At 36.4% G+C, this 17,986-nt stretch overlaps 1 protein-coding gene across 8 annotated transcripts in view; it reads left to right on the forward strand.

Moving 5' to 3' along the window:
- The first annotated feature begins 331 nt into the window (after positions 1–331).
- LOC134537832 (FAD-dependent oxidoreductase domain-containing protein 1-like) overlaps positions 332–17,986 on the forward strand; it is a 53,868-nt gene continuing 36,213 nt past the window's right edge. Inside the window, exons 1-4 of one of the 8 annotated variants that reach the window (XM_063378690.1) lie at positions 332–414; positions 11,204–11,295; positions 14,642–14,871; positions 17,245–17,358. In XM_063378690.1, the coding sequence (XP_063234760.1) occupies positions 14,714–14,871; positions 17,245–17,358 (272 nt within the window). In that variant the 5' untranslated portion in view covers positions 332–414; positions 11,204–11,295; positions 14,642–14,713. Of the gene's footprint in view, positions 415–464; positions 713–1,715; positions 1,945–2,033; positions 2,112–9,344; positions 11,296–14,641; positions 14,872–17,244; positions 17,359–17,986 lie in introns of those variants that run through there. The other 7 variants (XM_063378688.1, XM_063378686.1, XM_063378689.1 and 4 more) reach the window with 7 other exon arrangements.

Genomic DNA, 17,986 nt, shown 5'->3' on the forward strand with positions numbered 1-17,986 from the left:
TATTATAGTGATTTTATGCTTTGTTTTTTTCTTCTTATTTTCACACAATTCCTTTTCAGATAATGTATTTCCTCGCAAAAGCATCGTTTACACCTTTTATAAAACAATTGATTATGACATTAAAATATTTGTTTTACGATGAATGTGGGAGAACCCGGAGTAAAGAAAACAAAAAAGCAAAAAAAGTCATGCACATGTAAATTGTATGGAATATCTAGCATAGCAGTGGTTATAATAGAGGTGGGTTGTTACAGCAATTTTCGGTATCAGTACCAACCTGATACTGATACAGCATTGTACCATGTTACAAGTCTCTGATACTTCTGTATCAGACGGTCCCAGGAGGCAACAAAGCTCCGCGTACGCAGACCGTGCGACCGGAAGGAGAATCTGATACATTATTTATCACGCCTGGTAATTCTCTACCTCTGATACTCTCATGCCCGCCTAATACAACTAGTATCATTCAGTTCAACATTCACTGCAGTTCGTCCTGGCCGTGTATCACCATGTTGCGGGCTGTCTTTTTTTTTAGTTAGTATCTTTATAGTGAAATAAGGAATGGATAAGTGCACGAAAAAGACTTCATTTGTGTGGAATTTTTTCACGGAAAATAATGAGTTTGCTAATTGTAATTTGTGGAAACAAAAACTGAGTTATAAATCATCATCGACTAATCTGAAGAAACATTTGAAACGTAAACATTGATATAGTATGCTCACTAATGTACCTATCTGTTTTTTTATTTTTAATTTTTGATAAAATCGTGAATTTTTAATGTATAAAAACACTAGTTACCTACTAATTGTTTTCGAAAAAAAAAAGTCCATATGTTGATTACATCTGTTATTAGTGTCAACTGAGAATTTATTTGCATTTTCATAGCTGTTAGGTGCACAGATATAAATATTATATCTTGTATTAATGTACTTTTTAATATTAAAATTTCATTAGTTTTATTATTGAACGAGACGGTGCACGCACTGCGTACTGAGCGTACTTTGAAGTAGAACAATAAACAAAACGACTTGTAACCAGGGCTGCCACTCTGATATTCATGAAAAACCTAGATAACCTACAAAAAAACCCAGACACATGGGTAAAAAACCCAGATGCGTCTAAAATGCTATCGTTGAAAATGTTTGCGTACTAATTCAAAAATATAAACATAACTGGTTTTAATATAAAACAATTAATTACCTTACAAGACTGAAAACGGTTAAATACAACCAATACAAGAAAATTACACTGCAGCAAAATGGCTGTATAAGTAATTCTTGGACCAGCACATATCATAAAAAAACCTACAAATATATAAGTACATGACAAAACAAACACCATCACTGCATTCTTTAAACCGGTAATTGTTTTTATAAAACTGCATCATGTACGTTAGTCTTTATTCAGAGTCTGATTCTACAAGATTGGTTTGAAGGTTAATTGTTGCATTGGTTTTGTGTTCTGCAAGCCTCTTTGAAGAATGTGTCTAATTTAATATTCGACTTAGCTTCTTGAAAACTAGTTTTGCGTTTATATGTATTTTTGTGTGTGAAACACATAGACTTGTTTGCATTTATCAAACAGATATTGCAACATATACAGTAGCTACTACCTTTATTATTGTTTTAGGTATAAAAATAATTAAAATTATAAAAAACCTAGAATTGTTGGAATTCATTATTTAAAAATCCAGAAACCCAAACACCATTGGAAAAACCCAGATCTGGGTGGAAAAACCCATGAGTGGCAGCCCTGCTTGTAACAATATCGCTTTGCGCCTCTCCTTCAAGGCTTCAACGCCTTCCCCTGCGCTTCCTCCCCTACATTCTTTCCCTTCTTTATCCCTTATTCGTCGTTCCTGCTCCCTCCCCCTTCACAAGCTCCGCCCAAGTGACCGTCATCTGCGATCGGGTACTGCGCTCATTGGCCGTGGTGTTGTTCCAGGTGAATTTTGAACTGATACTAAAGTCTCTGATACTTTTCAAGTGTACTCGTTTGCCATTCCTGATACAGGCGCGTATCAGTAACAAAGTATCAGGATGATACTTTTCGACCCACCTCTAGGTTATAAGATATGATCGGGGAAAATAAACTTTTTGCTACCTATTTAGGTACAGCTGGATAAAATTTTACAAGCATATTCGTCTCTTGTATATTATTTGCCTTTTTCATTTACAATGGAAGTGAATCTTGTAAAACTTGTTCTAGCTCTGGTACCATTGTAATAATGCATTTATTTAAATATTATTATTTTAAAGTAATGAGGTATTAATACATATTTAATATTTATGGTAGCTTAAGATAGTGCAATTGTAAGTTCTAATTTAAGGATTATATTGTTTATTTACATTGTGTCAAACGCTATGTACTTCTACATATTTATGTCATACTGAAATTATTATGTATTTTTTCATCTCCCTTTAATTTTCAATATTATTTAAATGTCCATGTTATTTAATTTCATAATATCGTGCTCAAATCTCTGTTAACTGTACATATAATTATTATATACGTATTATACACTATATGAACAACTGTACTCATTATATTGCACATATTCATAAAAAAAACTTTTAACCAATAGGCTTTTGAACGATAGCAAATCAATAGTATTTAGTGGTTAAAAAATTTGGATAATTTAATTAATTCATTAGATAATTCCCTAAATGAACGATGATTAGCAATGTAATGCCTTGAAAATTTTTACTTCAATTTTCCTTGAAAATATGCTGTTCATTGTTAACTATTTTTTACATCGAAAGCACCTAACTTTTTAGCGAATAAATTAACATCTGCATGGCCGCAAAGAATACGAGGGTCAACACAATTTTTTTCAAAAGAATCTGTTGGTTAGTCTAGGTGCAATGACGAGTTGAATTTAATACATTTTAGGCTTGGAATGCATGGCCGTGGGTGCTGTTATCACGCCGAGCCGCTAGGTAGCAGCGCTGACGCTCTTCGCCCGCGCGGCTGTGCTATTAGTATAGAGCTGTCCTGTATTCTCCCTCTACAGTATTTGGTTATATAGTAGAAAGGGTGGAGGAAAGGGACTGGATGGATGAGAGGCAGCACGGCTTCCGGAGGGGTTACTCCTGTGAAACGCAGATGGCGGGGCTGCTGGAGGACTTGGTGGAGGCAGTGGATGAGGGAAAGCAGGTAGACGCTATTTTTATAGACTTTGAGAAAGCGTTTGACAGGGTGCCGCACAGGAGGGTGATGGAAAAGGTGGAGGGGTTGATAGAGGACAGGAGGGTGGTAAATTGGACAGGGGACTTCTTGAGGGACAGGATCCAGCGAGTGAGAGTGGGTAAGGAATGGTCAGAAGAGGGAAATGTGATGTCAGGGGTACCACAAGGCAGTGTCATGGGACCCCTGCTCTTCCTGATCATGATGAATGATGTAGGGGAGGGGTTTAAAAGTAGGCTGCGGTTGTTTGCAGACGATTGTGTGCTCTATGAAACTGTGGGGGAAGGGGCGCACCTGGCAGAGGACTTGCAGAAACTGGAGTGCTGGTCGAGGGAAAACGAAATGGGTATAAACGTAGGGAAAACAAAGGTGGTGAGGTTCACGAGGAAGAGAAGGGTGGAGGGAAAAGTGTACTGCTGGAAGGGACAGGTGATCCAGGAAGCTGAGGAGTATAAATACCTGGGAGTAATCCTGCAGAGCGACTTGGGGTGGGGAAAGCAGGTCAAGAAGGTGGTGACGAAGGGCAGAATGGGGTTAGGGCTGCTTAGCAGGACACTGAAAGGGACAGGTAGGAATGTAAAGGAAAAGGCGTACGTGACATTGGTATGGCCAGTGTTGGAGTATGCCGCGGCGGTGTGGGACCCCTATGTGGAGAAGGAAATTGAGGAGTTGGAGAGGGTGCAGCGCAAGGCAGCGAGATGGGTAACAAATATGTGGAGGAGAAGGGAAGGCGAAGGCAGGATGGGGGAAACTCACAGACCATCGGTGATGATGAAGGAGCTGGGGTGGGACACACTGCAAGAAAGGAGGAAGGTGGAAAGGCTGGTGAGAATGAATAAGGTAATTCGTGGGGGGGAGGGGGGCTGGGGAAAGCTGGGAGCTAGGTTGCACAGAGGGCTGTATCGAGGAAGGAGGGATCATGAGTGGAAGATTCAGAGAGAATGGAGACGGACAGAGAGAGGAAGACAGGTATTCCTTGTGAGGACGGGGCGAGAGTGGAACGAACTTGAGGGGAGGACACTGGATCTGGGAGGAGGGAAGGACTTACGAAGGAGGCTCCAGAGGGGGGAGGAGTGAGGGTAGTTGGGGGTGGGAACTCCTTGCCACCGGGCGGAAGCCCAATTGCAGGTGTAAAATTATTAATTAATTAATTAATAAGAGTGATGGGTCAAGTCATTGCCGAACGTCAGTACGTTCAAACGCTGCAAATACTGAGGAAAACATTGAACCGACTAAATCAAGTTTGGTTGCTTCAGACTACGCAGCACCAATTTCAGGTAATTTTCAGCCGTTTGTTGTTGCATCGTGCAGTTCACCAACACTTTCTGTTAATGTCATATTATGTGCCCCGGTATTATTTGATACACAATGTGCCGTTGAAGTGATTACGTTTGCAAAACCAGTTAGGCCTTCTAACAATGAATCGCCTGCAATGAAGTTGTGGAGTTTGAGCCAGGACATACTTTGGACATAGAATCATTGAAAAAAGGAAGTGGAGTAGATGGTATACCGACAGAAATTATTGTTACCAAAGACACTGTGGGCAACGAAATTATGGGTTATGAGTCAGGACTTAACATTGCAAGAATTAAGTATTGAAGATGAAACGTTGAAGAGAGTGGAAAGAGTAGTAATAAAAAAAAATATGGGTAAATATGTAGAGTAGCGGTATTTGCGAGAAAAAAAATGTTAAAAATCCGAAAATACTTTTATTATATGCTCTTTAACTTCCTCTTTTCTTTAAACCCGGCAGAGATAAGAAATTCCAAATACTTACAAGACCTGTGCAATCATTCGACCGCTGAATTTTTTTTATTTTGCAGTGTGTTCGTGAATGCGTAATTAATTAAAATGGTCGATTAGGTTAGGTTAGTTACATTATAAATACTTTCAAACTAAGCGGACATTAAAAATAATGTGAATTAATTTTAATGGTTGTTTAGTTTTAAAGTATTTATAATGTAACTGACCTGACCAAACAAACCGGGGCAAAGGATGAACAGTAGGAACTCACATATTTTTTTTTTTTTTTTTTTTTTTTACTTATTACTTGCGCAACAATATCCAAATAACAAATAAAACATTAAAATTTGAAACGTTAATAACTCACCCAAGTTAGAGGCGGGTACAATTCCTTTGCCATTAGTAGAAAATGATGTAGTCGTTCACCTACGTTGTGAAAAAAAAATCATACTAGTAAACAAGAAACAATAGTGGCCGCATGAATGCACAGGTATTGTGATGAAATTAAAAAATTCAATATCTCCTAAAGTATTGGGAATTTCTTATCTCTGCCGGGTTTAATGAAAAGAGGAAGTTAAAGAGCATAGAATAAAAGTTTTTTTTTTTTCGCAAATACCGCTAAACTACATATTTACCAAAATTAAAAGTTAATAAAGGGGAATCATATAGCCTACGACCAAATCTGGGAGAGAGGTGCCAGAAAAATGTGTAGGAAAGAGATGTGATGATAAGTGTAGATTAAAGTGTTGTGAAAAATTATCAGATAGCGACAGACAAAAACTCAATAAAGAATTCTGGTCAATTGCTGACGTCAACCGTAAGAGGGACTTCGTTCAAAGTTGATGATAGAAATAAAACCAAAATATTGTTACAAGAAACATGATTCAAATAGAACATCAAATTATGCATACAGTGTTGTAAATGGCGTATTATCTTTGAAAGATTTGTGCAATAGGAGTGCATGACTTGATGTAAGTTTTTTTGTAAATGGTGTGAAAATTAGAGTTTGTAAAAAAATGTTCTGAGACACGTTTGCCATAAGCTCTACTTTCTTGACTACTGTCAAAATAAAGACATACATCTTCCTCTGGAGTGATCAAAGAAGATGGTCGTATAAAGCATAACCACCAAGAAAAGATTGACTCAGAAATTGTTCAGGGTATTCGAGATCATATAAATATGTTTAAGCAACAGGAGTCACATTATCGTAGGTCTGACACTCAAAAGGAATTTATAGATGGTGAATTAGATATCTCACAAATGTACAGACTTTACAAAGAACTTTGTAACCAAACATGTAAACCTCACGCTAAGAAGTGGAAATATGAACAAGTATTCAACACTCAATTCAATATTGGATTTCACATACCAATAAAAGATCAGTGCCTTTTTTGTTACAGGTATGAAAACAGTTCCCCAGAAGAGCAGGCTGTAATGTAATGAAACAAGAATTAACAAATCATTTGGAAGAAAAAGAATTAGCTAGGAATCAAAAGCGCTTAGATAAAGAGCAAAGTGTCCAGCAAGACTCGGAAACTGCTGTAGCCATGTTTGACCTACAAGCAGTCATATGGTTACCTCGAGGAAGAATATCAGCTTATTTCTACAAGAGGAAATTAAATGTCTTTAATTTTACAATTTATGATGCAACCAGAAAACAAGGATATGGTAATGTCTGGCATGAGGGTGTTGCAAAATGAGGTGCTGCTGAAATTGCAACTTTTGTGTACAATTATTTGGAAGATAGATGCCAAGGGAAAAAAAGTTATTTTTTATTCTGATAATTGTTGTGCTCAGAATAAAATATTGATTGCTATGTATGTTTATGCTGTAAAAATTTTGAATATTCCATCAATTACGCACACTTATCTCATCGTCGGCCATACGCAAAACGAAGGGGACTCAATGCATTCAACAATTGAAGGGCAGATGAAAAAAGTAATTAAAAACAGTCCGATATGTATCCCAAGCCAGTTCGCTACTCTTGCTCAAATGGCTGTAATGAATCGCAACAAAAAAACAGTACATTGTTAAGGAGATTGACACATCAGATATCATAGACTGGCTAGCTGTTTCTGTCGACATAGGAAATAACTTTAAAATTTCCACATCGAACCAGAAGGTTAAATGGAACGATGTTAAAGTGTTTGTATATCAGGAAAAGCTCTCCCAACTCTGTTTTCTACAAGTATTCGTACAAACAAGATGATTACATGGAATTCAAAATTGACAAACGCATGACACGAACCAAACCAGTAAGTAAAATAGTTCTCTCACCACTTTATAAGTGCCCACCTGGGGTTTCGAAGGAAAAGAAGTCAGATCTTCTAGATTTGTGCAATAGCAAGGCTATTCCAAGTGCCTATCATTGGTTCTACAAGCAACTCAAAGTAAACAAAGGTACTGACAAAGAATAAGCAAAGGGAACAAAAGAAACAGAACAGAGTTTGTCTAATACTTAGGTAAACATTACTGAGTGTTATTTTGTTAAAATACTTTTATAATAATAATGTCCATTAGTTGTCACTAAACAAGTGAACTAGTATCACAGGTACTGAACATGAATTAACAAACGAAAATCAATATTGAGCAAATTTAAATAATTACATATTATGTTGAAAACATCAATATTATGTGTTTTAATTACTTTTACAATAATAATGCAAGTTTGCATTATAGAAGTGTGTCCCAAAAGATACAAAAAATTAATGTTACACCTTAATGACACTGTTTTTTATTTGGAACAGGGTAAATCTGTATTGTACGGATTAGCGCCAAAAAAAATCATGCAAATATGAAATAACTTAACTTTCATTATATGCTCTTTTACGTCCTCTTGTATTTACTGCAGTAACTTGCAACTAATCTGTGTAGCTCTTTGAAATATAACAAATAACAAAATTGAGGAAGAATATCTTGTGCTGAAGTGTTTGTGTGATGAAACGAGGAATGAAGATTGCTGTCTGGAGGAGTATGGTGACTGCCCTGGCACAGAAACATTAACTGTTGAAAATTTTGGCTTGGATGAAGGGGAAGAAGTTACATTTGCGATTTGCGAACATGGTGACCTTATAAAAAAAACTGTATTGGTAAATAATTTTCTGAAACATGTAAGACATGTAAGGAAGCTATTCCTCACAGTTATATTAGGAAAATACAAAGGGGAGGAATAGCTGAAGCAAGAAGTTCTGTCCAACAAAATAATGCTCTTGTTTTACATTTTGATTTTGACAACTGGTCGGTTGTATTGCCTGATGAAATCAAAACTAACCATTGGCAAACTGATCAGCTTTCACTGTTTAGCTGTGTTGCATATTCTGGTGCGGAAATAAAAAGTTTTGTTGTATCTGATGATACAGCTCACAACTCGGCTCACGTTCTCGGTGCTTTAGAGATTATAAAACAGGAAATTTCAAAATTTTGCCAGTTAGAACTTTTGAGTTCAATAGTGTACATTACAGATGGGGTGGCTGGACATTTCAAAAATAGGTTTCCACTATATGAACTATTTAAAAATATTCAAAACTGTTGGGAAAAAAAATTATTTTTTTGTGTTACAGGGCATGGCAAATGTGAATGTGATGCAATAGGCGGTTTGTGTAAACACTTTGCAACTAAGTTCAATCTTCAAACATTGTGTGTTAATGCCATTGGAGATTCTGCTTCATTTGTTGCTGAAGTATGTTATCTTGTATCAAAGATAACTCTATTGGCTCTTGAAAGTAAAAACAATTCAAACGTAGGTATAGGTCATGTAAGGAAAAAGAATGGGCCACTGTAAAACCATTTGTTGGAATACAATCAAAACATTAACTGGCTGCACCAGAGCCATATAATACAATAAAAATGCATATCTACCAACTTGATGATATAAAAATTTTGTTAACATGAGTTTCCAAGTTGGCAGTATGGTAGCATCTACTTCGGGTATGTTCGGCAAACAAATTAGCTCGATAAGGTTCTCTCGTATTAACGTTGAGTTACAACTCTTACTTATACTTTATGTACTCCTTGTCTCTCGTTCTCTCAGTGTTTTTACAACACAATTTAACAAATTTCTCGATTATTCATCTCTGTCTCTTGTTGATGAATGTGGAGTTGTATAAATGCATAATTAAATTTTAAAATTAGTTTTAAAGTTACGTTAGAGAAACAGAGATTTATTTTGACTTTTATGAAAAAAATTATGTTTTATTGCAGGGAAAAATATTATCTTGTAATGCAAGTCAACTTTATTTCTTGTTACATAAATATTTACAAATTCATATGTTTGAGTTCAATTTTAAAACACTTCTATTACTTAATAATACACTTTTTTTTTATCTATAGTTTCTGCTTATTTGGCTCCAACTCATATCAATGTTTGTGTGTACTAAATAAAAGGTAAAAATAAATTTTATGTGGTGTTTGTAGGTTCAAAAAAAAATTATGAATCTGTACATTAATTTTTATAATCATTACAAGACATTACAAAATTATGACTTCTATGGACAATTTCTTGGCAATTATTTTGGAAGAAAATTAGAAATTGTTTGTAGTAGGGGCTTCTGGGAAACAATCTTTGTATTTATCAAAAAATCTTCTTTCAGTAACTATTTTTTTCTATCATATTGTTTATTTAATATTGTTAGTGTGGGTTTTTATTGGTGTGTGTTGTATTCATGGTTATTTTCCACATATGTCTACCTGCGTGGTAGGAATGTAGGATAGGTTTGTAATAAGGATAACCTTTATTTTTACAATCAGCTGTAATTGAGCAAAATTATTAAATATAATTAGTTTCATTTGGAGTGAATAGATTAGGTACACCCAGAATAGGTACTTATAGTTTTTTTTATGAATAAATATGGATAGCCTATAAGCCTACCACTATAGTTTTGTCTAATCAAAACATGACACATGTTTGCAATATTTTGTGTGAAAAATGAACTACATTATAAGGAAATGATGTAATAGTACTTAACATAAAAGACAATTAGCAAATACATCTCAAGTTTTTATACAGCAAAATTTTCCATAATTTTCATGTAGGTAAAATGTTAAGAAGGTAACCAAAAATTTCATATAGGTATAACTTTTCGTTAATATTTAAGAAACTGTTTGACATGGCCAATCACTGAAATAAATGTAATATCCTTAAATTGTTGTTCATTTACAAGCTATTTCTTATGAACACACACATTTTATATGTTGGAAAGACACATGTTGCAATTTTAAATGCAGTTTTTTGTAAATATTCTTATAACCATCCCATATGAGTTTATTTAAATAACATTTTATTTATTTTATGTTTAAATAAAATTTAAATCTAGAACCTGCAAATCAGCAATAGGCCTACCTGCAGTATCAAATCATGTATTTTTATCTGAATAGACATCACATAATGAGATGAATAAGTTATTGCTTAGCCCTACACACTATTTTTCAAAATTTAAATGAAGCTAACCTAACTTAACCAACCATCCACACAAAATTTAAGAATTTCATAACCAGAATGGAGCTTCCCTTTTCAACTAATTGAAGTTCTGAAGGGAAAAAAAACTCAAATTCTAGAGGATTTGCGATTCCGCCATCAAAGGAGGTGGTGGAATAATTCCGTCATTTTGTGAAGTCATTCCAATACTTAATTCTGCTAGTGAGTGTTCAAGAATAGGGTTTAGCACATCTCTATCTGATTTTGGTCATTCCTCTAGCTAAATTATTCTGACATGGTCAAGAATAGGGTCCCGGTTAATCTTTGACTCTGGCCTTGCCGGCCTGTGTTTACATGATTATACGGAGACCTCCTGGACAGTAAACTTTGGCCTTTGACAATTGGCGACTGGGTAGTGACACATGTATATAACAGGATCCTTGACCCCTGATAAACTTTGACCTTATGTTTACGTAGATTGTGTTGTGTAATCTGCTTATGAAAAGAAGTTACTTTTTTTTTTTAAGTCTGACAATGTTTTATTTGTTTTTAATCTTTTGTCATCAATATTTATTTTTCAGCTGCGAGATTAATTAAACAGGCGCAGTTGTTAGTTGGTTACGGTTTCCAACAGTTGCAGAAACATGAGAGGTGCAGTGCTGAAGTTATGTAGGCAGTCGAAATGTATTTTCAACTGTTCGATAATCAGGAGTTTGTCAGATTCCCAAACCAGCACGCCTCCGCCGCCGGAGACCCCTGTGAAGAGGACATTGGGAAGCTGGGGAGACGATGTTAAGACGACGTTTGGAGTGAAGAAGGAAACACCTGCAATCCCAAATCACTGTGATGTTGTTATTATAGGTGGAGGTGTAATCGGGTCATCCATAGCGTACTGGCTGCAGCAGAGAACTCGCTATGGCCTGAACATAGTCGTGGTGGAGCGGGATCCTTCGGTAAGCTACTTCTCTCTCGCATGCATCTATGAACCTTTTCCATGTTTATTTCTAGGCCTTGAAACTTTAAAACTGTTATGTGCTTTTGTTAGCCAGTCTCATTCTCTCTTGCAATCACATTCTTTTCAGTTAGAAAATGAGTTCTCTTACTGGTTAACCTAGAAATTGAGGGTAAATTTCTAGATTAACTTATTCAAAGTCACCATGAGTAATTAATTACTCTTCTGTGACTTTGACGATTTTCGTACCAAAAATCACCTTTCAAACGTGTTCTAACATATGTAAAAAAAATTAATATGTGAGCAGCTAAACAGTTAAACATAGCTCCAAACATAATATAATAAAATTTAACATGCAAAATCCTTTTTAGTATTTTGGAGATTTATTTAATCTGTCCATCCATCAAATGTATGAAGTTACCAAGCTTTGACGAATGGATTAGTGGAATCTTTTGGGGGCATCTGACTGGCTGCAGGTGATGTGATTGATGAGTGATAAAGAAGGAGGGAGGCCACGGACTATTGTAATTACGGCTTAAGATGTTCCTGTAGTTAGCCTTAAAATATTGTTTTGAAATTCCTACTGGATTCTGAGAAATTTGCTAGTGGGCAGGGTCATGAAGTCAAAGGAAATTGTGGGATAAAAGCTATTAAAATAGTGATTCCAAAATTATCAACATAGCTATAGCAATGTTGTTGAAGTGAATGCAGTATTTACTCATTTTCAACTGACTATAAACCCATTTTAAGCAGACCCAAACTTTTACTATATCATTCCACTAGGATCAAATGCACAGGATTTTTGACATGCTAAATAAATTAAAACATCAAGGATTATTTACTACAGAATCATTGTAGGCCTATACAGAATCATGCTAGTAGGTTCAAAAGCACAGAATCGTTGATGTACTAAATTAAAACAAAAATCATCACATACAACATGATCTATGTATATAGGATCATGCCATCAGGATCAAATACACTGAATCTGGATATTACTAATAAAAACAAGTAAAACTTTGAACAATCAACCGAGGATGGATGTGTACATATTTTTCGCTGTGAACAGAAAAATTCAGATGTTCCCAATTGTCTAGAACCTTCGATGAAACATGAATCCCATGAGATAACCAACGTCATTAGAGCTCGCAGTCCATACCAATGTATGTTCTGCGTCAAATCACGCTATACTCATAGAAACACAAACTATTCTTATATCAGGAAAATACAATGCAGCACTGATGGAATTCACTACGAATGATGCTTTCACTTTAAAAAACATCAAGCCAAATGATATGCGAACAACGAATTCAGTTTGATGATTCTGATCTCCCTCCCACTAGGTGGGTCAAAATACTTTTTCAAATAATCATGGACAACACAAATCGGCAATTATGGTAAACATATGTATAGGTAGTACAAATTATAACTTATTCAAGTGAAAATAACTGTAAATAATTTTTTCTTATAGTTACAATCATGCACAAAACTGAAAAAAAACAATGTGTAAAACCATTTCCATGATTAATATATGACCACATTTGACTCAACTAGAACCAAAATGAAAACAAATATGGTGTTAATGATGTACATACATGAATGCAGCATTTAAGCTGTAAAACTTTTGCAGATAATTAACCTCTCACAATCTTGCACTCCGATCTCATCACAACCAACACATCGGTTTGTAGAAATGAAATTTAACACTTTTCGGGTGTCCTTTTTTTTTTATATAGGCAGAAGTCGCTAATATGGAAAAATACCCAATTTAGTCAAGCTGAAGTTTTAAGAATGGTTGTAATCTTTTTTCTGTGAAATCGAAGACAACTGAAGTAAAAGTTGTAGCTTCAAAATGTTTATTTTCAATTTTATCGTGTAAAAACCTCAATCTGCTATTAAGCAACTTCGACACAGGCATCAAAGAGTGTGATTTAGGCTTGCTCTCATCCACTCTGTTTTCCACACATGTAGATGAAGTGAGACGGGAGAGAGCTCTCTGTGATGTAGTTCTGATGTAAACGCAAGAGCTAGAGCACTCTAGAGCCCTCTAGAGCACTCTAGAGCCCTCTCTCGGCCAACCGAGACACAGCATTAGGCTTATTCTTATTTATAAAAATGCTTCTGTTTGATCCAACACTATGTAAGGGTCCTTTACTATTGAGGCTACATTAAATGTTTAACTAGTCATGAAAAGTTAACCCAAATTCTTTTGATATTTAACACACTATTGTGTGTACCAATAATATACTTTTTAGTTGTTATTTGTCGTGTGTTGAAAGATTTTCACAGTCCTTTTAACAGGCAATTTGCAATGTTAACGTGTTCTGTGAAACAGAATATAAACACTAGAAAATTGTTTTATTCGTGAAACTATTAACTACCTGTTGCATCAGTGGTATGTACTGCCCTGGAAATGGAACAGTCACGAGGATGTATGTAAGCTGCAAGCAACTCATACTTTCACAAAAGACTGAATTTTGGATTTTGTGAACATCCTTGCATATATTCAGACTGTTGACAAAAATTGCTGACATACCTACTTTAAGCTTTAAGATGGCTTTTCAAGAATGCTTTATTTTGCTAGGTATCCTTTAGGGTCACATGTTTGGTTTGTTTGTTTTACATATTAAGCCTTGGGCAGTTAGTTTTATATTTTATCATCCTACTGGCTGAAAAGTGAAACAAATGAATAATAATACCTCTGATTATATATAATGTGCTTTGTATTGTAGTTACATACAGTTGTAAGTTTCTTCATGTTAGGAACACAGGTAGCTGACTGTATTGGGAATACATTGTAAGTAAAATGGCATAAAAAAGGTGGAGTGGCTTCTATATGTTTATATGCTAATAAAACTCTTAGGAAAAAAAAACTGAAGTGTATTAAAAATATTTTATTTATATTTTGGCCTTAAAGAAAAACCCTTGGTACTTTTTTTTGGCAGCACAGTATGCCTACCTCAAGGGATTCTTTCTAAAGCCCACAAACAGATAATTAAAGAAGCAATTGAATTTTGTTTCTTTTAAATAACACTTTCATTGTTTTTCCAACAATTTTCTTGCTTTCGTGTGCAAAGTACACTCAAAGAACAAAACACATGGCCACTGTTTTTTCTTCTTGAGGTATACACGTTTCTAGCGCGAAATTATACACTATTCAATTCAGCAAATCATTTGTGATCCGGACAGTGTTTCCACAGAGCTGTGCAGTCGGCAGCTGTGGCCAGTGTAGTAGCAGGTAGCCAGTGGGTCGGCAGGGGAAGGTTACTCCTGCCGGGGTACCCCACTCGCACGGTGCGGTCGTCCACACGGCAGGCGTGTCACGGGGATGTGGTGGTGTGCCGCAGTACGCGCAGGCGTCGACCGTGCTGTCCTGCGGGGGGGTGCGCCAGCAGTTCACCGTCCCGGAGAACGTGCAGATGTCGATGTACGGCGCGGAGTTCCTGTACAACATCAAGACCCACCTGTCGGTGCCCGACCACGAGGCCCCGGACCCACAGTTCACGCAGTGCGGCTACATGTTCCTGGCCTCGGAGAGCAGCGCGGAGCACCTGCAAGAGGCCTACAAGCTGCAGAAGTAGGGCCGTGCACACACACACACACACTCTCTCTGTCGTGTGTCGCTGGAGTGAACCTCAGCCATTGGCTCCTTGATGAGATGGTGACCCATGTTTGATTCAAGCTCATTTTACATGATCCCTCAAAATACTTCCTGATAAATGCCATGATAATTCTTTACATAAAACCACTAATTATTTTACAATTTCCTTTGCTGTCAGTTCAAATTTTTTTTTTTTTTTGCAATACTAAATATTTTGTTTTGATTATGGTAATTTTAAAATTTCTTTATTATTAATTCCCAAAGGTCTTTCGTAATAAAGTATGTTGGTGAGGCTATTAAATGTATGCTTTATAGTTTGAAATTTTTGAAATGGCGCTAATGTTCTGATGTCCTTGCTTTTCGGAGCTAAGTGTGACCTTAAGCATCTTAATCTCTGTTTTCATGAATTGTACCTTGTATGACTTTTGCAAACATGTGGTAATTAGGCATTCTTGTTGTAAAGTTTAGTAATCAAGTTGCTATAGCTAAGTTGGTCTACTGATGAGTAGAGCTACAATCGCCACACCTTGTGCACAATCTCAGGAGTGTGATGTAAGTCTGGGTGGGCGAAATTACAAATATAGCAGTTTGACTTAATTTTATTGTTACAAAGGAAGTGATTCACAAACAATTATGTTTTTAAGTAAAAGCCTGGATCATGGGGCACATCAGGCTCAGAAGGGCACAGCTCGGGACGATGTCAATCAATATGGCTTGACTTTTGGGGTTTCACTGCATCTTGGGTGGAATGATGTCCCTGCCGGGAAACACTGACACGCCCGCCTCTGGCCAGAGATAGATGGATGGTGTGTCGGTTCACTGGCACGGGGTGTTGCAGGTGAAGACGTAGATAGTTATTTATGCCAGTGTGTTCCTTGGTGTTTGGTTTGTTGACGTCAAGCTGGTGAAAAGAGACACGAAAGCAAACAGAAATTATTAGTGTGCATGGTGTCCCTGCAGTAGCAGTCTGAGAAATCTAAACCGTTCATGGAGGAATGTACATGTGAAATGTTTTGGCACAGTTTAATGTGTCCAAGGCCTGCAAAATGATATAAGCAATTCCTGCAGGTCATGGAAAGTAGTTAATTCTAATCTGAAGGAGCTACACTCGAAGTTCAGTTTCAAAATGAATAGAAGCTGTGTTGCCTGGAGCTGGTAGTGTATTTATTGGTGGTTGAAGCAAGTCGGAGAGACGTGTGCATGTCCACGGGGCACACTTTACAAGGAGGTTTATGTGGCTGGACGGACTTGCTCGTAATATGAAGCTAATAGTTAATGTCTCCCCAACTGCTCCTCACCAGACGTCTAAAAGTAGCATAGGTTTGTGTTATTTCAATTGGTTGGCAGCACCATCAGAAAAAAAAGTATATTGTCTTCAAATTATATTTTATTTCTAAGTTATTTACTATTGTTTTGAGGGAAAACCATTAACCGGCACTTGTCGTGACTAGGTCATCACTAATAACTGCATAGCAGTTCCTGAGCGGTCTGCCTGCCATGCAGCGCATGTGGCTACAGTCACTGGGGTGCACTCGGAATCTCTTCCTGTGAGATCCATAAGTGGCTCTATGCAAAATCTATTTGTATTTAAGCTTCTTTTGTTTTTTAAAACTGCTCATTCTGTTCAAATATAAACCCTTGTTTTGACTTAACCAAAATTGTATTTAAAATTTTTGTTACTTCCTGATATAAACAGCATTCTAAACTGACCGTTCATTTGTGCTCATAACAAGGCGACCGTTTATTTTACTCCATTAGCCATTACCATTAATTCCTAGAATTATCAGATTGTAGGTCATAGTCTTTTGGCATGATATCAAAAACACCAATATCACACTTTTGTCAACAAATACTATGCGAGATTTAATCTTATTATACCTAGACTCTAGTACTCTACTTATTAATGATGAGTTTAAATATAAATAAAACTGTATATCACTGAAACCATAAAATTCTTGCCTGTATTCATAAAAATAAAATGAAAATAGTTTGGATGCCCCAAAATTATGTAAAAATTATGCCCACCTTTAGTGGCCAATGTGAAACTTTTTTTTTATAATCTTGGGAAGTATTTTCGCAGTTAAAGATGGATAATGGTGTTATTGGAGTATAATGCATTCAAAAGACCTGGTGAGATCTTGCGAGACGCAGCAAAAAGAGGGGCTACGTAAAAAGCATGTCGCTGAATGGCTGCATTTCTCAGTGTCAATATAAACTGCCACCTACATTTTCTTCCTGAATAGTTGTTTTTTTAGTTCCATGACATTATTTGGTGAACTTTGTGCAGCGACGCACTGCAAGAACGTCTGAGAAGTGGTCACACTTGTCATGGTTGTTGCGTGGTTGCAGACAGCTGGGAGCGAAGATTGAGCAGCTGTCGCCTCAGCAGCTGAAAGAGAGATGTCCATGGATGAACGTGGACGATGTTGCCCTGGCTAACCGCGGCGTTGGGAATGAAGGCTGGTGAGTGAACCACTTTTGCGTACTGCATCTTTGCCTCATATTTGGCCTTCAGGTAATAAATAAACTATTTTGTTTGAGATAAAAAGTCATTAGTTATTTTTTGAATATTTATTGATAATTATAGTTTCCACCATATAAGATGATTCGTATGTGAGTAATGATAATTTTAAATTGGAAAATTACTTTCCACTTTATCTTGGCCATGGAATGGACAAGAAATTATGTAAGTGTAGAAGAGCTATAACATACAGTTACAAATCGAGGACTTGACAGTAGTAAGTTCAAACTAAACTTGCTTTTAATTTCTGCAGCATAGAAAAAGAGACCATATCTTAAAGTAAGGTGGGTCAAAAGCAGAACGGCACTGCTGGGAGATTGTTAGTGGGATACAAGACGTAACAGCTTAGGCAAGTCATTTTGAAGCATCTATTTCCTTTCTTCCGTTCTACCCTTCTCTGTATTTCAACTCTGTGCAACAGCAGCATAAGTATGTATCACTAGGTGTGCTAACTACATGCAAAGTGGCAAAGTATTATCCCATAATAAGACTTGTCATAAGACAAATAGCAGCTTTAAGCTCTTCACCCTTGTGTAAAATTCTCATCTTAAATCCTAGAAAATACGTTAA

Source organism: Bacillus rossius, chromosome 12, assembly GCF_032445375.1.
Source record: "Bacillus rossius redtenbacheri isolate Brsri chromosome 12, Brsri_v3, whole genome shotgun sequence".
In the NCBI taxonomy this organism is placed as follows: domain Eukaryota; kingdom Metazoa; phylum Arthropoda; class Insecta; order Phasmatodea; family Bacillidae; genus Bacillus; species Bacillus rossius.